This window comes from Homalodisca vitripennis, chromosome 5, assembly GCF_021130785.1.
Source record: "Homalodisca vitripennis isolate AUS2020 chromosome 5, UT_GWSS_2.1, whole genome shotgun sequence".
Classification (NCBI taxonomy): domain Eukaryota; kingdom Metazoa; phylum Arthropoda; class Insecta; order Hemiptera; family Cicadellidae; genus Homalodisca; species Homalodisca vitripennis.
In genome coordinates, this window is record NC_060211.1 from 74,289,499 (window position 1) to 74,310,123 (window position 20,625).

At 33.5% G+C, this 20,625-nt stretch overlaps 1 protein-coding gene across 1 annotated transcript in view; it reads left to right on the forward strand.

Annotated features, from left to right (window-relative positions):
• Positions 1–5,909: 5,909 nt before the first annotated feature.
• Positions 5,910–20,625, forward strand: part of LOC124362372 (cell division cycle and apoptosis regulator protein 1-like) — an 83,890-nt gene continuing 69,174 nt past the window's right edge. Inside the window, 2 exon segments of the mRNA XM_046816810.1 lie at positions 5,910–6,153; positions 19,919–19,975. Of these exon segments, the coding sequence (XP_046672766.1) occupies positions 19,924–19,975 (52 nt within the window). The 5' untranslated portion in view covers positions 5,910–6,153; positions 19,919–19,923.

The window sequence follows — 20,625 nt, forward strand, 5'->3', positions numbered from 1 at the left end:
TACTTTGAAATTCAAGGACAAACAATGGTTGAATTAGAAAATATATATGTATACGCACAAATTGACATTTAAATAATACTGGTATGTTCAAACACAGTTCAATAGGTTTTACTTCTTGTTACATTTTCTAAGGAACTTTAAAAACAAACACTTAACGAAGAAATAAAAAATGAACACACTATATTTACATTTAATTAAAACATATAAAACACACAAACATAATAAATTATACTACCGTGCATAAAGAATTTACAAATGGATTTAAATGCATGCTAAAAAATTTATAATTTGCGTTAAAATACCATTTTATCAGCTACTTTATCACCCACTTCAATGTCAATAACGCTATGAACAATAAGCTTAAATGCCATAATCACAATTTAGGTACCGTGTCCGTCCGCGTCCTGATAAATTGATATAGATGGAGAGTCAGTGGGATGGGTTGTAGAAAGGAACTTCCTGTTGTAAAAGGAACACAGCGCGGGCAATTTAGCGATTAGGAAATTCAAACTAACCCCGAACCGACTAAACCGATCAACTACAAATCACCAAAGTTAACCGAAATGTAATCGCTTGAGAACGAGACTGGCGTAACTAAAACAACTGGTTAGAATAAACGACTAATCTAAGTATAGACTACGTCTGCACAATTAGTTAACGTGTAGAAAAAATAGTCTTTAATATTTTAAATTTAACTGGTTACAGCAAAGATAGCCGTCTAATCCGTTAAATTAAAATAACCAAGCTAACCAGTTATTTTCATTCAGTTTATTTGGGGAAATTTAGAAAATTAGTTTTTTTATGGGAAATTAGCTATGTATAAGTTATTAGGCATCGTAGAGCAAATACAAAAATAGAATTCTCAGGTCTTTTGCAGCAATGTATACCTAAGACAGTAAGTGTACACAAGTAAATAAATTTTAGTCTTCAAAACTAAGAACCATTCACTGTAACACCCTGATGCTATTAGATGAAGGTGCATTGTACCTAGGAACAGTTTGTAGTTATTTTAAAGAACTTTATCATATATTTAAACTTAAATTGAATGTATATTCACAAAAGGATTCTTTACACACAATTTTACAAAATATAAAGTCTTCATCTTTGCAGGAAAGGGTGTAAAAATATAATTCAAAAGTTTTTTAATTGTGTCCCTTGGTACATCAGCCTGATGTATCTGGAGACAACTTTAGATGTACTTAGGGACAGTTTATAAATTGGTAAATAAACTACTTCTTAAGACAAAATGAATCTTTATTTCTACAAAATTTCAACTTAAATGTTAGACACAACTTTTAATTAATGTTGAACCCTAAAAAAAACACACCATTTTACTTGTTTCTGCAATCTTTCTGTGCCTTCATAAGAAAGAGGTTCTGGTTTAACTTTTATATCATTAACACTTAAATCAAATATTTCAGTGCTCTTTGCTCTAAACCTCTCACTGCCCATCCATTTTACAAGATATGACACGGAAAATGTTTCTTTAACTTGCCTTCTTGCCTATCAAGAATTTTGCAACAAAATGTTTTTTGATTTTTTTCTTGACATTGAACTAAAACAAAATCTTCAGTCTTCAACTCTTCAGGAATAAGATCTTTTTCCATATCCTTTGCCTCAGGATAACCATCATCAGTTATCTCATAAAAATCATCAGTCTGATCATTCATCAATTGTCAACTCTTCATTGTCACTTAAATACTAACCTTTCATGAACAAATGTTTGTAATTCAACCTTACTTTGTTCATTTTTCTCTTTTTATTCCCAAGGCAGTATTTTTTATCATGATTGGTTACCTTTCTCAGTTTTTCCTCCATCTATTTCTGCCTCGATGTCTCAATTTTATTTTTTTCTGGGGTATCAGTCATGATCTTTGATTTGCCTTTACGTTAGTTTTTCATGATTGTTGAGTTTGAAGGGCTCCTGCTTTAAGAAAATGACTTAACATATCTGGGGTAATAATAGTTGAAACTGGATTAATTTGGGGTGATGACTCAGGAGTTGGTGGATCAAGACAGATTCTGTAAACTTGGATGTCGATGGATTGTTAACTGGAGGCTGCGATGACAGTGATGGATGGAAATTCTGGGGTGTGGATGTATGTACATTTGGCTGCCAATGAGACGAGGTTATTGGTTGCTGCAACTCTGGCGGTACCTGACAGTCTTGATCCACAAGACAAGGATTACTGACGGGAGCAGAACGATTTGTGCATTAACAGGAAGAAATTCGTAATCCTTAAAAATGTTTTGATCAAGTGGGAGAATTCTTGCGATTCTGAATCCTTCAATTATGATAGCTGATGTAAACGCTTTGTTGTAGACCTTTCCTGCAATTTCAGCCACATCATAAATCGTGAGTGATTTTCCTTGATTGCCAGTTGATAACATCCTGTCAGACAGTCTTATGAAAGTAAGTGTTAAAAGTACCAAACACTGTGCGGTCTATAGAATGCATTTTGTGAGAGGTATGGGGGATAGAATGTGACCATATGCACGACCACTATTTTGGCAAAAGTAATTACTTTTACAGAAACGTGGCTCTCGTGGTTGTCCAGTAACAAAATAATTGGGCTCTCAATGGTAGGTTTTTTCCTGTTTCACAAAATGTTCAAAATATTAGTAAAAAATATCTTCATTTGACCAACCCGACAGTACCGATGCTCCTATTGAACCTTGTGGTTTAAACATATGATCCTTAAAATGAACAGGGAAAACTCAAAAGAGGGAGGAACAGTGTCCCCCATAGCATTTACTGCTACTATCATGATTACGTTTGCCCCCCGCTCAGCTGATGTCATGACTCGAATAGCTTTAACACCTTTAGGCGCAAATATTTTGGGTAGATTTTGAACTGTTGACAGTCCTGTTTCATCTAAATTAAATATTTTCTCTGGGCGAAATTCGCTGCGGCCAAGGACTTCAATATAATTTGAGAAAATAGACAAACTTTGTGTTTATTAAAAGATGTAGCCCTCGATAGACTAGTTGGCTCAGGTTTACGTAATGCTAGTTCGGATAAATGCTGTGTCCTCTTGCTAATTTATCATCTTCCAATTTTATAGGATATTTAACATGGTGTTCTTTCGCAAACTCATAAGAAGGTTTGCGTAGATCAAGTATACTGAGTCCGTAATGCATGTAAGCAACTTTTTCCATGTATTCCACACGTAGAACTTCATGAGCTTACCTTATTATTATTTCTAAATACCTTATTTGTATAATAATTTGGAGAGTTTTCATAGGACACTGCTCCTGATGCCTTGAATGAAGACACATGTCGAGCGAGCGCTGAATTGGAACTTTAGTAATTTTCAGCAGCCCTACAAATAGAATAATGGTTCTTCACATCTTTTACTGCAGAAGTGAAGGTTGCATTACTTGGCTGATCTATTTTCTTATTTTTTCACTCCGTGCCATATTTCAAGGTTTCTGAAAGAAAGAAAAAAATTGGATGTACGTGGGGACACCCCTTACACGTGTTCCTAGGTACAACATTTATTCTGTCCCTAGGTACATCAGGTCACATTTCTTTGTTTATGAAAAGGGACCTTTTTTAGTTAGGATTTAGTATGTAAAAGGTGCTTATAAAGTATATTATAAAGCGTGTATTTACTTTGATTGAATAACTGATGTAAATATTAGTATACTAAACCACAAACTAGTAACAAATATTTATTTTTGAGGTAGAAAAAGAAAGTTCAGGTATAATTTCACAACACAGTGTATTAGTCCAACCTGGAATGGACAATTAAGAGCAGAACTAAAAAGCCAGAGTGCCGCTGTAACACCGAAATGTACCTCTTATAAAAAAAATAGCTTCTTTCTCTAGGTACATCTGTCCTTACGTACAGCATCTACCCTATAAACTGACTGTCACCTGTCTGTGATGAATTTTAACATGAAATTCTTTAACAAGGATGTTAACTTTAAATGTTGACTTTGATCCTGCCTAAAATAACCCCAAATTAATTAGCTTTAAAGCGAACTTTAAAACAAAAAGGTAAGAACTAATTATTAATTTCTTTTATTCTTTACAGTTTAATACGTTAATATTAATATTTACAAGAAAATATTGGCTTAATAACTATATATTTGTTATATGCAAAGTTAATACTTTCGGACACAGCTAGCGGAAATTTGGTTTCGTGTCTGAGACAGCTAAGCCAATTTGTCTAATTATCACTACACATGCCGGAAGTGGGCGTTTAACTTAGCCTCGTAAAAAAGCGTTCTATTATGTTTCGTACTATCAATAATATCATAACTATTTCAAGTGCTAAAAATGTTTGTTTTGGATTTTTTTTTTTATATCTTGAAAAGTTTCAAGATATAATACATTTCGTAGGGCACTAATAAACCCCTATAAATAAATCCCGATATTCGTGTGTTTTTTATTTAAGAAATAATTTGGAACGCAATAATTGCCGTAATTTATACGCGAGTCAAATTAAATTTGGTAAAACATCGTAATTAAATAGTGGGAATAAATTTGTCAGACAATTTCAACTAGTAAAGAAATTTCAAAATGGCGCCTGTCAGCATTTGAGCAAATTGTAAATTTGTTTCAAAAACAAAAGGTACACTTTTTTTAGAAAGTTAAAGAAATATCAAGCAACTTTTATACAAACTTTATTTTTCATTATCTCAAGGTTTCAAGAAGGCTACCATTCCAAGTTGAGAAAAGCAATGGTTATATATAAGTTACTATGTAGAGCATTTCACAAATTTTAACGATTCAAGAAAATGGCCGTAAAATTGCATGTCGTTATATACAGATGCTTACATACATACTTTCTGATTGATTGCAGCTGAACCTAGTCCACGTGTTTAGAAATACATATATTTGCTTACAACGATTTCGTTTTGAAAGGTTTCCCTTTATCCGCAACTATAAAGCAGCTCTGTTTATTAGTATAAATCACCAACTCAGGAATGCACTATGTGAATTTGAGTAAAAGTTATTTTTATAATAGTTTCTTTAACAACTAAACAATTCTGTAACACCTTTCCAAATTGTTATACTAGGTTTATGGCATAATATAATCTTGGCCACGTAAATTAGTCGCAACCCCCACAGTGCGTCGCACAGTTTGCTCAGTTGCAGGAATCATCTACAAAGAATGGTTGCGTTTTGAAACTGATTTGCAAAAGGTTTAAGTAAAACTGAGAGTACTGTGTACCTCTGAGGTTTCATAATCAAGGGTAGTTAAGGGTAGCAACGTTTGTTAAATCCGGTTAAAGTAGTGGGTAAATTAGTTGCTAGTACCACTAAAACAAAGCCTAAATAATGACAGTACGGTACTAAATAAAAGTAAATAAATATTTTTTTGTTTTAGGTTCTGTAGTTAGGATTATTCTGCGAGTGTGTTCTCTAAAATATCCCAAATATTCAACTCATTGCTCAATAATACCTATGTCACTTGAACATCTTTTTTACATTAATTAGTATACATAATATTATATATATATATATATATGTAATATCATTGTTATCATGTTCTAAAATTGAAATTATGGGTTTATAATAACAGAAATAAGAAATATAAATTCTGGAATAAAATCTTGCTAACTATTTGTTGTACTTAATATGTTGTTCTTGTTCGAAATTGTTAAATTTAATTGATCTTTTATAAAGCCAATTAATGGTTTTGGTTTTCTTCAGCTGTTTATGTTCTTGGAGGTGACATGACCCTTAATATCAGTTCATATCATCTCGATAGGAATAGAGTTCGGGGTGATGGAGGTAGTCTTAAAATAGTCTAGCCATCGTTTTGTATAGTATAATCCAATAAATAGCGTATGAACCATTGAGCTTGCAACTGCAACTAACAATATCGGACAACGGTTGTGAGATCTGTCCAAAACAACAGTTCCGCGGCATTTCAACCATCCCTGTTTGGTGGTCGGTCTGTCCTGTCGAGTCGAGTTGTCTTTCGGCTTACGACGCCATCTTTTAATAATTTTCGGATGGTATAGTGGTCGTATTTATTGGGCGTGTTTCACATAGTTAAATTACTTTTCTGAAACTGATATTGAAAGTGTAATAATTAATGTAGGTGGAAGATTGACAAGGAAGAGGGAAGATTCTTACATCTTTTACCACTTGGGTATAATTTGTGCACTCATTCAGTAAGCCTACCTAGGCTACATGTAAGTAACCTTTTTTTTTTACATATTAAGTTTTTATAAGGTGGTAAAGTATAGTCTGAAATACCTGATTGTGTTTATTCAAATGAGGTTATTGGTAAAATCTAAACCAAATCTGAACATTATTATTTACTATTGTTTGCACAACAAACAAGGCTATTTCACACCATTACTTACATTATTAGGCTACATTCTGAGCAGTTCACAGTATCCTAATTCATTTAACAATGGTGAGACTTTAATAAGCGGCTTATACTTGTTATGTGATTGTCATTATTGAACGATTTTGTATATTACCTAACTTTGATAGCCTATTATATAATAATCATACAACAAGAATTATAGGTATTTATTTACAATACCGTGACCATGAAAAATGGACTTTTTTTCATGGGTTGGGCATTTATAGCCAAGTATTATTATCACAGGTGCATATAAACTGGGGGGAAAGTATATCATTGTATTATATTGATGCCTTTCGGCCATTATTGCATTAAGGATGGAAAATAACCGACAAAATTTTGTCGAACAACACTTGGAGGGTTAAGGATCAGGGGCATCACGTGATCTGGGATTCGACTTTTGCAAGCTCGAGTTAATTTTTTTTCTAAAAGAGCAAGCAGTGCGCAGCACTGCGCAGCGGGCAGGCATCGTTGACAGGATTAACGTCATCATTTCAGTAAAATTGCCAGAGGTACTGTCAAAAACAGAGTTTTCAGAGGATTTCAAAAAATCGTAACTCCTTTGATTTTCGTTGCCGACGAATTTTTTCTTCACTATTGTTTTCAGGAAAAATTGTAGTTTTCAGGAAAAAAAAATTAACATACCTTTCCATGGTCACGATTTTGTAAATTGATACCGAATTATACATTAAAAACATGAATAACACATTGTAACTAAAAAAATAACAACCAACTTTAATATGAACCACATATTAGAGATACTTACAGCTTACCGAATAGCTGTGAGCAACCGCTTTTTGTGAAATGGAGGAGAGGATTCTTACCCGACAGGCGCATTTTTCTGCGGTACAATTACAAAGATAGTTTGCTAGACAGTCTGCCGGTTACTGTGTAACCAGTAACAGCTGAGGCCATTTTGTGCAAACAATGAGTCTAGGAATTGAAATATTACACTTTTCAATGTTATTATGTGATATAAGTAGGTTTTTATTAGGTTATTGTATATGTTACTAGTACCGTAGCACTAAAGTAAACATAACCTTTACAAGTGCTCATGTAATCTGAACTTGAATATTGGTACTCATATCACATACAAATACAAAAGTAGACAACAAAAGGCAGGATTATTATATACATAGGCTAGTAAGAACAAATTTAAAAATGATAGATATTTTAATTTAATAGCAATATTCAGCACCTACCATCTCGACTAGATCAATTACAAATCAATTTAGTGGAAATTAAACCTGACATATTGGCATTAATAGAACATAATATGACGAAAACAGACTTATTATATCTCAACATAAAATATTACACAGTGAGGTTGTTTTCCCCGTAAAGGTGCTCTTAGTGGTGGGGTTATAATTTTGGCTCAAAAAAATATTACTAGCAAGATTGTCTTGATCCCTGAGATGCAGGAAACAGTAACAGAAAAAGAATTTAAATGTAAGAGTAATAGAATTTAATTTTGGGAATTATTTTTTTTTCTGTATATTTTGGTCTCCTGACTAAATTGTTATCTAAACTCTTTTCTGAACAAATTGGAAACCCTCGTTGATTCTTTGCAATAAATACATGAATGTCATCATTACAAGATATCTAACATAAATGTGTTAAAAAAAATAATATTTACAAAAGTTCTATTCTAAAATAATTCTAATCAATATTCTAAAAATGTACAGTATGGATTATAATAATATATAATATTAAATAGATTTTCTCAAAGCTGAAGAGTTGTTGGAAGTTTATCAGGCCCCTGTTGAAAACAAATATAGTTATTAGTCCTCAGTAAAGAGCAAAAAACCCAAACTGGCATGAATTTCCATTAACAAAATTTGGAGCTCTAGGGGAGACCGGGGCACTATTGGACTGGGGCACTATTGGACAATGCCTTTTATAGCTAGAGGGAAATTTTTGTCTCCCTTCAATTTCCCATTTTGGTATGCCTGAGACGGTCACATTTTCACTGTGGAAAGTAGCAGTGTGAAACTGGCCATAGATTCCATCCATAAAAAGAACTAATCCGCTGACTTGAATCCTAACCTGGTTCATGAACTACTCCTGACCTAGTTCCTGAACTACAACTAACCTAGTTCCTGAACCAGTTCAATCACTTCAGGATTAAATTATATTATTAAAATTAAATTTTATAATTTAAAAAAAGAACAAATACAAAAATATCTATAGATTATACTTAATACATTACTTTGAATACATGGTCTACTGTATTATATTACTACCCTCATTTTAGACCTCTTCTATTTTTGGACAAATACCAATCTATGGACGGCCATATCTCAAAAACTTACGAGCCAATTTTGATAAAACTTTCTGTACACATTCACTACATGGTCTAGTATTACTGAAATACAAGCCTCATTCTTAGGCCACGCCTATTTCCGGAGCTACATCGATTTTACAGACAAAGTGCTGACAAAAACCAATCTATGGACAGCCATATCTCAAAAACGTACGAGCCAATTTTGATACAACTTTCTGTACACATTCACTACATAGTCTAGTATACTAAAATATAAGCCTCATTCTTAGGCCACGCCTATTTCGGAGCCACATCGATTTTACAGGCCAAGTGCTGACAAAAACCAATCTATGGACGGCCATATCTCAAAAATGTACGAGCCAATTTTGATAAAACTTTCTGTACACATTCACTACATGGTCTAGTATACTAAAAATATAAGCCTCATTCTTAGGCCACGCCTATTTCCGGAGCTACATCGATTTTACAGGCCAAGTGCTGACAAAAACCAATCTATGGACGGCCATATCTCAAAAATGTACGAGCCAATTTTGATAAAACTTTCTGTACACATTCACTACATGGTCTAGTATACTAAAATATAAGCCTCATTCTTAGGCCACGCCTATTTCCGGAGCCACATCGATTTTTACAGGCCAAGTGCTGACAAAAACCAATCTATGGACGGCCATATCTCAAAAATGTACGAGCCAAATTTGATAAAACTTTCTGTACACATTCACTACATGGTCTAGTATACTAAAATATAAGCCTCATTCTTAGGCCACGCCTATTTCCGGAGCTACATCGATTTTACAGGCCAAGTGCTGACAAAAACCAATCTATGGACGGCCATAATCTCAAAAATGTACGCGCCAATTTTTGATAAAACTTTCTGTACACATTCACTACATGGTCTAGTATACTAAAATATAAAGCCTCATTCTTAGGCCACGCCTATTTCCGGAGCCACATCGATTTTACAGGCCAAGTGCTGACAAAAACCAATCTATGGACGGCCATATCTCAAAAATGTACGAGCCAATTTTGATAAAACTTTCTGTACACATTCACTACATGGTCTAGTATACTAAAATATAAGCCTCATTCTTAGGCCACGCCTATTTCCGGAGCCACATCGCTTTTAACAGGCCAAGTGCTGACAAAAACCAATCTATGGACGGCCATATCTCAAAAATGTACGAGCCAAATTTGATAAAACTTTCTGTACACATTCACTACATGGTCTAGTATACTAAAATATAAGCCTCATTCTTAGGCCACGCCTATTTCCGGAGCCACATCGATTTTACGGGCCAAGTGCTGACAAAAACCAATCTATGGACAGCCATATCTCAAAAAACGTACGAGCCAATTTTGATACAACTTTCTGTACACATTCACTACATGGTCTAGTATACTAAATACAAGCCTCATTCTTAGGCCACGCCTATTTCCGGAGCCACAATAACTTTATAGGCCAAGTGCTGACAAAAACCAAATCTATGGACAGCCATATCTCAAAAATTGTACGAGCCAATTTTGATAAAACTTTCTGTACACATTCACTACATGGTCTAGTATACTAAAATACAAGCCTCATTCTTAGGCCACGCTATTTCCGAGCTACATCGATTTTACAGGCCAAGTGCTGACAAAAACCAATCTATGGACAGCCATATCTCAAAAATGTACGAGCCAATTTTGATAAAACTTTCTGTACACATTCACTACATGGTCTAGTATACTAAAATATAAGCCTCATTCTTAGGCCACGCCTATTTCCGGAAGCCACATCGATTTTACAGGCCAAGTGCTGACAAAAAACCAATCTATGGACGGCCATATCTCAAAAATGTACGAGCCAATTTTGATAAAACTTTCAGTATACATTCACTACATGGTCTAGTATACTAAAATATAAGCCTCATTCTTAGGCCACGCCTATTTCCGGAGCTACATCGATTTTTTACAGGCCAAGTGCTGACAAAAACCAATCTATGGACGGCCATATCTCAAAAATGTACGAGCCAATTTTTGATAAAACTTTCAGTATACATTCACTACATGGTCTAGTATACTAAAATATAAGCCTCATTCTTAGGCCACGCCTATTTCCGAGCTACATCGATTTTACAGGCCAAGTGCTGACAAAAACCAATCTATGGACGGCCATATCTCAAAAATGTACGAGCCAATTTTGATAAAACTTTCTGTACACATTCACTACATGGTCTAGTATACTAAAATATAAGCCTCATTCTTAGGCCACGCCTATTTCCGGAGCCACATCGATTTTACAGGCCAAGTGCTGACAAAAACCAATCTATGGACGGCCATATCTCAAAAATGTACGAGCCAATTTTGATAAAACTTTCTGTACACATTTACTACATGGTCTAGTATACTAAAATACAAGCCTCATTCTTAGGCCACGCCTATTTCCGGAGCCACAATAACTTTATAGGCCAAATGCTGACAAAAACCAATATATCTAGGTTATGTGCTAAAAAAATGTAATCTATTAAATCAACTCACCTGGAAAATCGTAGAGCATATTTAGGTTATCATCCTCGCATACATATTGTAGCCACTTTATACATCTTACATTCATACTTTACATTCATTTGAAGTAACTGTAAGATAAACTTACTTTTAGGTAAACACTTTTTAACACTACTTTAACACACTAACTTTTACTTTTACTTTAACACACTACTTTTACACTTTTTTTTAAACACTACACTAAACAACTAATAACAACTATTCCATACGGTTTCTTCTGCCAGTTTTTCATTATAATATATTGAATGTGCAGAATAAATTGCATTTAACCTACGCCAGGGACGGTTCACTGCTAAATGCCGGAGCTACCGAACCACTGTCCACTAACGGTGAGACGGTATTTCAGTAATCAGTACTTTGTAACGGTTACTTTTCTACAGTATCTGTAAACGTATACTGAGAACTAAAAATACAGACAACAGGTACTTTGTATCTAGTACTCTGTTACAAGGTACAAATATTTTCTCGTTCGGTTTACTTTACTAGTCCTGAAGTATAAAATAGAATTTATTTTTGAAAATATTACAATAACACATTATATGCATTGGTATACACAATGTACAAACCTAATGAGCAAACTTAAATAAAAATGTAACATTCTTGTAAAATAAAATTAAAACAAAAAACACTCGTAAATTAAAAGAAATATTTTTCAAAAATAACTAAGGCCTCTAGATGGCAAGTGCCTGTGGAGGAGAGGTTCCTTTTATTACAAAAATATTTTTAGCTCAAAGAAAATTTCAATAAAACTTTAATTTTTTATAAGCTCCTAAAAAAAATTGATTAAAAGTGTGCTGCTGCAGTTACAAAGCAAATGAAAATCCACTTAAATAAATTCAAACTAAAATTTACTGTTACTTTCTTTAATTAACTAGGAATCTATGCAGAGAAGAAAATCTAATTTATCAAAAACCCAATAACCACTTCTTTAATGTTTTTGAAAATAACTTTATATTCTCACAACTAATAATTGAAGAAATTATACTAAACATTTTTTAGGTCCCAAAAAACAATAAAAACTATTTGAAAAAAAAATGCTAAGTTAGGCTTTGGAACTGGTATTGGTTTCTTGCTTTCTTAATTTGTTTTTGTAATTATTTTTTAATTCTGGTAAATTGCCACTTATGACATAAAATATTTTTTAAACTTTATAAAACAAACATATATTTAAGGGGAATAATATTTAAATCAAACAAAAAGAGGAAAAGATTTTCTCCATTCTTCGTTTTCGTTTAATCAACCTTATGAATTTCTTTTGTTGAGTTAGAAGTGGCTTTAGATTTGTTTCATAGGCTCCACCCCAACAAAATATTCCCATTTATTCCCATATCATCCCAATTATTTTTCACATACGATAAAGCTGTATCGTCTGCAAAAGATGTAATATTTCCATTTAAATTTGAATCACAAAGATCATTTATGTAGATTATAAAAAGTACTGGGCCTAAAACTGACCCTTGAGGTACGCCACATTGTATAAACCCGAAGTCACTAAAAGAATTATTAATTTTGACACATTGTTTTCTCTTTGTTAAATAGCTAACAAACCAATAATAAATATTCCCCCGAATACCACATCCGTATAACTTTTGTAAAAGAATTGTGTGATCTACAGTATCAAACGCTTTTTTTAATATCTAAAAATAAACCACTAACTTTCTGCCCTGAATTTATTCCTGTATACACATTATCTATGAAGCTTTTTAATGCTGCTTCAGTATTTAAACCTTTCCTAAAACCAAATTGATTGTTGCTGAAAAAATTAGTTTTTTTCTAGAAAATTTAATTAGCTTTTTCTTCATTAACTTTTCAAACACTTTAGCAAAGGTAGAAAGTAAAGAGATTGGTCTGTAGTTATTACAGTCGGTAATTAGGCCACTCTTATGTAAAGGAATCACTACAGCTGTTTACAGAAGTACTATAAACTGTGTTTAATTAAATAAACAGTGTTTTATTAGGGAATATACTACTCAGTATTTTCAGCGTTAAAAATACTGATTTAAAGTCTTCTAGTATTTAAAACGTTACAAATATGAAATACTGATTTAGAGTTCTAGTATTTAAAACGTGAACAGTAAGGAAATAATGCTGGTTTCAAGTATCCAGTGTTTGTACTCAGTATCGCCGAGTAAACTTGATTTGTTATGTAATACATCAAATGATAAATTCAAGAATATTGTCATAGCCGGAGATGTTAACATCAATGTTTTGAACAAAGACAGTACATATAGGAATTGTTTTAAGTATTTTAAATTCTTATAACTTAGTTTTATAAAGTAAATTTTTCCTACTAGAGTTACCTCCGAGTCAGAAACCAGCATAGATAACTTCCTTACTAATATTACAACTGAGAAATTAAAAACATCTGGCCTTATAACATGTATATCATTATGGCATTTGGCCTATAAAGTTATTGTGGCTCCGGAAATAGGCGTGGCCTAAGAATGAGGCTTGTATTTTAGTATAGTAGACATGTAGTGAATGTGTACAGAAAGTTTTATCAAAATTGGCTCGTACGTTTTTGAGATATGGCTGTCCATAGATTGGTTTTTTGTCAGCACTTGGCCTGTAAAATCGACGTGGCTCCGGAAATAGGCGCGTGGCCTAAGAATGAGGCTTATATTTTAGTATACTAGACCATGTAGTGAATGTGTACAGAAAAGTTTTATCAAAATTGGCTCGTACGTTTTTGAGATATGGCCGTCCATAGATTGGTTTTTGTCAGCACTTGGCCTGTAAAATCGATGTGGCTCCGGAAAATAGGCGTGGCCTAAGAATGAGGCTTATATTTTAGTATACTATACCATGTAGTGAATGTGTACAGAAAGTTTTATCAAAATTGGCTCGTACATTTTTGAGATATGGCCGTCCATAGATTGGTTTTTGTCAGCACTTGGCCTGTAAAATCGATGTGGCTCCGGAAATAGGCGTGGCCTAAGAAATGAGGCTTGTATTTTAGTATACTAGACCATGTATTGAATGTGTACAGAAAGTTTTTATCAAAATTGGCTCGTACATTTTTGAGATATGGCCGTCCATAGATTGGTTTTTGTCAGCACTTGGCCTGTAAAATCGATGTGGCTCCGGAAATAGGCGTGGCCTAAGAATGAGGCTTGTATTTTTAGTATACTAGACCATGTAGTGAATGTGTACAGAAAGTTTTATCAAAATTGGCTCGTACATTTTTGAGATATGGCCGTCCATAGATTGGTTTTTGTCAGCACTTGGCCTGTAAAATCGATGTAGCTCCGGAAATAGGCGTGGCCTAAGAATGATGCTTGTTTTTTAGTATAGTAGACCATGTAGTAGTGAGTGTGTGTAGAAAGTTTTATCAAAATTGGTTTGTACGTTTTTAAGGTATGGGCCCTTTTATAGGGTTTCTCAAAAACTTGCCTTTTAATTGAGTATAGTCTTGAAAATTGCGGCTATAAAAGGGGATTATTATCATAAAAGTACTGTTTGTTCATTTAAAATCTTTATTTGTAGTACTTATTCATCACGTTATTAAATAAATTTATATTTTTGTATGGTTTGAGTGATGAACTAGGTGATGAACTAAGTTAGGATTCATTTAGGAACTAGTTTCCCGGTACTCGTTCTTTTTATGGATGGAATCTATGGCCAGTTTCACGTCGGTGTGGAAAGTTTGGTTATTGTGGCACATCTTCTCTAGAAATTGAGTTCATATTTTATGTTTTTTACCCAAAATGAAGTGATTTTGCATATTCACAAACTTATCTCTTTCACAGTAAGTATTATCCTGAAACAATTGTGTCTATTATTTTGAAATTGTTAGTTTTAACTGACTATGCAATGAATTCATTCATTTTGAGGTTATGTCACTTCCTTTCTGTAATCTTCAATTTTTATATCTTAACCTACCTCGGGCAGTTTTGGACAAAAGTATGGGGCAACAATTGGACAAAACATTATTTTATGTTTTGTCATTGCTACATACTGTTTTTTTGTTTTTTCCAGGTTAAAGATGGTTAGGAGTATATAAAGAAAACAGACAGGGCTAATATTTCTGAAGAATCTATAGTAGCGGCATTAAATGACTATAGAAATGGTAACTACCGATCCATTAGAGAAGCTGCCGAAGCCCATGGGCTTTAAAAAGTCGACCCTACATTTCAGACTCAACAAAGTAAAGCAAAAGGGAAGTCAACAATGAAGAATATAGCTAATGAGCCTACAATGGTAATGGAGTTGATGAGCTTCACATTAGGACAATGAGGATAATGTCAATGAGCCTGTGGGCAATGAAAATGTAACTTTATTTCAAGAGGTTGAAGATGAGCACCAGCCAGTAAAAGAGGTTACTATAGAAGATATGGCCCCTGTTTATAACACTAAATACTCTCAAAGACAAGTATTTACACCTGAACAAGAACAAAAAATTGCAGACTATTGCATTGAAAGGTCCAGAATGAACTATGGCCTAACTTACATGATGGCCAGGGAATTAGCCTTCAAATATGCCTTGGCTTTGAATCTCGATCAACGCATACCTGCTAAATGGCGTACTACAGGCTTATCAGGAGAAGAATGGCTAAACCATTTTATGAAGAGACATCAAGGACTTTCACTTCGCCAAGCAGAAAAGACTAGTCTGTCCAGGAACACTAGCTTTAATAAACACAACGTGGGAACGTATTTTGACAACCTAGAAGCTTTGTTCGCAAAAGTAGAAGTTTCCTCCGTCAAGAATTTTAAATTTAGACGAGAGTGGAATAAGTACTGACTGATGCTGGAGGCGCCAAAAGTGATTGCAGCAAGGGGAACAAAACAGGTGGGCCAAGTCGTATCAGGAGAGAGGGGGGGGGGGAGCAAATAACTTTCTTGCCGTCATATGCGCCGATGGGACTTACTTGCCACCAATTTACATTTTCCCCAGAAAACGCACCAAACTTTGCCTACATGATTGGGGCACCTGAAGGAAGCAAAGCTCTTTATTGAACATTTGGTTGGATGACATCAGCTCTCTTTTTAGAGACGCTTTAAACATATCCAAAAGGCCACAAAATGTTCTAAAGAAAAACCCCGTGGTTTTAACCCTGGATAATCATGAGTCCCACATTGGCTTGGATGTGTGATGTACAGCAGAGATCATGGCATACATATGATCACTAGCCATCCACACACAACGCACAAAAGTCAGCCGCTGGATGTAGCAGTTTTTAGTCCGTTTAAAAGGCGCTTACGTTCTGAATTCAATCTCTGGCTATCTCTCAACATCCTGGTCATACGATTACAATTCGAGAAATTGCTCAGCTTACTGCTAAACCAATTTTGTTGAATCTTTCACTGCATCTAACATCAAAAGTGGATTCTCGTAAAGCTGGAATCTATCCACTCAGCCGCAGTGTGTTCACTGACAATGATTTCAAGGGTTGCCAGTGTGACTGACCGGTTATGTCATCGCAAGTAGAAGAAAAACCAACAACCATAATCCAGTGCCTGGTACGTCATGTGACTTTCCGTTTGATGGAAAAATAGCCAAAGCTCTGACGACCCACAAGGCTCACAATCATCAAAACAAGCCAACTATTGACCCGAATGTACCTGGCCCATCAACGCCACAACCAGTAAATGTTAAAAAGACCTACTACATTGACGCTTACTCCAGAGGATGTCATGCCTTACCCCAAATACGTTCCTAAGGGAAAGGAAAGGCGAGGCCGAAAAAAAGGTCGTTCGCGAATTCTGACTGATACTCCAGAGAAAGATGCTCTTGTAGCAGAGTTAAAAGAAAAAGAACATAAGAAAATGTTGGTGGAAAAAAGAAAACAAGAGAGGGCAGTAAAAAAGGAAAGTTAGAAGAAGAAAAAACTGAGGGGGCCTGTAGAAAGCTGTATCAAGATGACTCATCTAGCAACGAAGATGAGATACAAAATAAAACTAGACGATGGAGGCCTTAGTCCTGAAGACTTTTCTGAGGATGAAGAAGAACTGTTTGATTACCTTTATGATAAAAACTATGCCACAAATGACTTCATTACTGACAAAGTTTGCTTCTTAAGAAGGCCTTCTACCACTTTATTGGCCAAATAGAGTAGAGAGCATGTACTGATGTGACTGATGGTTTCAGTGTGAAATTTCTCAAAAAGAACCAAAACTCTTACAAGTTTTACTTCCCAGAAAAATGTTTGAAGTCAGCTTTGTCGAAAACCAAAGACATCGAGTTCAAGCTGCGACAACCAGATATATAATTGGTGGGACATCCAGAGCAGCAAAAAACTGCTTTGTTTTCAAGGAAAATTTGACTACTTTTAATTTTAAATAGGTTTTTTAGTTCTCTGTTTTTTTTAGTGTAATGTTCTGTATTTTTTCAGTTATAAAGTTTGTATATAGAATGATGTTTGAAACCTATAAATGAGTTATATTTTTATGTCAATTAAACCAATTTTTAGCACTGTCCAATTGTGCCCCAATAAAATCATTTTGTCCAAAAACTGCCCCGACGGGGCAAAATTTGGACAAAATGTAGAGGTTTATAAAAAAAAAATAATCCACACATAAAAGGTGCTCAAATTATCTAGAAAATTTGTTGTGGGGTTCTAGAAGACCAACTAAACACAAGGCAAAAAACTAAAATTTTTTAACTAACAGTTTTTCATAATTAGAAAAATGCATAAAGTGAAACATGAAATTACGTCCAATAGTGCCCCGGTCTCCCCTACTGTTAAAACATAATTTATGGAGTCGGCAGTTAACGTGTTTATTCTTGAATTTGTATGTTGATTGGAATTCATCACTATGCCTGCAATAGAAATTCCTTAATTTTGTTGTTTTTTATTTTTAATAATATGATGTTAGGTCCCCAAATATTTTTGTTTTGTAAATATATATTATCAGATTCTGTTGTGTCACTGTCAATTTTGTATCACTGCAGCTGTTTTACTATGGCTTTTCTGAAGCATCTTTTTCACTACTTTAGCAAATGTTTGGGTGTACTTATAAGTCCCAATTGGAGATTCAATTTACAAGCTGGATAACAAGTAAGTTTTCCTTTTATTTACGTTCTCAAACGTAAATAAGTTCTTGCTTTCTTTAGAATTTTGTCTTTCAAATCTTTATTAATAGTCATTACATGTAACCTTTCATTTCTCTTTACATATTTACCTTTTCAGGTTGGTCTCTTTTTTTCTGTTATGCTCTTCAGTTTTTTTTCTCTGTTCCTCATTCTGTCTAAGTTTGCTCATTATCCATAAAACCATAAAAGAAAACAAGGATATATTCTTATTTTATTGTAAAAGTATTTTTAGGCTAGTTGAAGCCCTGGAGTTGTAGAACTCCTTCATCCAAACTAAAACAGAAAATATATGTAGGTACATAATCTAGATTTTACTGACCACACAAGTCACAAACTTAAATTTTATAAATTTATTATTACATTCTTTAAAAATTTACCCAAATAAACACTGAATGATTACATGACTGATTTCAGAAAAATAAAAAAAAGAAAGTGCTTTACAGTTTACAAAATAATGGAGCAGTGATAAGATTATTAACATTTAAAGATATGAAAACTATTAAATATTTTGAAACGGCTAAAAATTGTTAATAGGTTGGATGGAATTAGCTATAAATACATTCTACTTAACAGCTTACCTTTATAAACACTGAAAATTATTTTACAGACGTTATTAATCAAACATAACACATGTAAAAGTATCTGGTACACATATAACACTAATTTAAGACAAAAAAAAAAAAAACTATTTAAAGCTCTTTTAGTTATAGCTCTGTACAATTATGATATTAGCACATTTAAATCCTGGCTTTTACCAATGGGTTTGGTTATATAAAATTTGGTTAGGTTACAACAATAACTTTTAAATCTTTTTTGTTATTGAGTGTTACAAGCTGCATGTGTCCAGTAAAAATTACAAATGAAAACCAATTCAAAGTTAGTACTATGTGTGAATTATACAGAGTCTGTGAGAGAGCCATTCATTCTATGTATTTTCTTCCAAACTACAGAATGATTAGTTGTTTATAAACTAGTTAAAATATATATGTTGTTGGAAATGGGAAAGAATTCTCTTACTTTTCATTACAGAATAATTCTTTGAAAACATTAAGATTTCCTGATCAAATTTGGTTTAACCCAACAAAAAAAATGTACTTTTAATGTACAAGATTAATGTTGTAAAATAAATATTTTAAAATAATTATGCTAATGCCAATTTTGGATGGAATGGCCCCAAAGTAAAATTATGAGGTTCATCGAAAATTTCAGTACTTTTATGGAATAGTTTAGTTCTTTGTGAACACTTAGATTTGATTTTTGTCTGGGTTAAAGTCCCTGTGATAGTTAAATATGTCATAGAAGCGGAGATAACATAGCAACTCAACATGAGTCGCTTGCCTTTACAGAGTGAACCTAGAGCAACTCAAAATGAGTCCATCAGGATGGTGAAATTATACTTCAAATCTGTTAACGGTTAAAAAAAAATTTCAAATAAATTATTATATTTGATAATGGATATTCTTTCACAGCATTTAATTTACTACTAGGCAAATAAAAACTAGTTTATTTATCTGTATAAGCAATTGAACATTGAATTTCCAAACACGAACCTCCAATATTGGCTAATTTCATCTTGGCAATTTTATGTAGGCCGCGGCATGATGTGGCTGGTGCTGAAAGGGTTAACTTTTTCTTATTTGTTTGTCTCAAGTTACGATTGAAACACTGTTTTTTCCATGTTTCAAGCCTACTAAATTTTGGCTGTTTATTTTCTTTTTTCAGAATAAATGTCACAATTTGGAGGAGGAGGATCTAAAAACCCACCATGGGTTCGTCAAGGTGAGTGTTATTAGATTAGGATACTTAGCCTAGGTGTTGAGTATATTAATTAATTACAAGGCTCAGTCCAATTTATGTGGTATCCGTAAGTGGCCCATATCTATCTTGCCAAATAAAACTAAGATACTCTTTTACATAACTTTCAAGACACCAAATCTGAAATTTTACTTTTTTAAGGTAAATTCCAAAATAAAAGGATATTTTTTTGAAGTAACACAGCTGCTCTCCAATTCCCGCTTTTTCCCAAATATAAAGTAAAAACAACAGAAAATAATTTGTTATAATAACCAAGTTGGTATATAGATAGGAGGCTAAGTGTATAATATTACAGTATGTATTTTTAGCCACTAATTTCAAAATATGTAACTATTTTTCATTCTACAGATTGTGTTATCTAATCACCTCCTAAAAGCAAACTAAATTTAAATTTACCAGGCATGTTTGCTTTACCAAAGGGCCTTGGAAATAAAATGTTTAGAGTCTACATAACAATGTTAGCTAAGATTTTAAAAATTAAATAAAACTGATACTATTTAGTAAAATTATGATCAATTACAAAATAGAAAGATAAAATGTTTATGTAACTCTATTTGTTTATAACATTTTTGACATTAATCTATTGTACACCTATTGATTTCATTCTGAGTTAC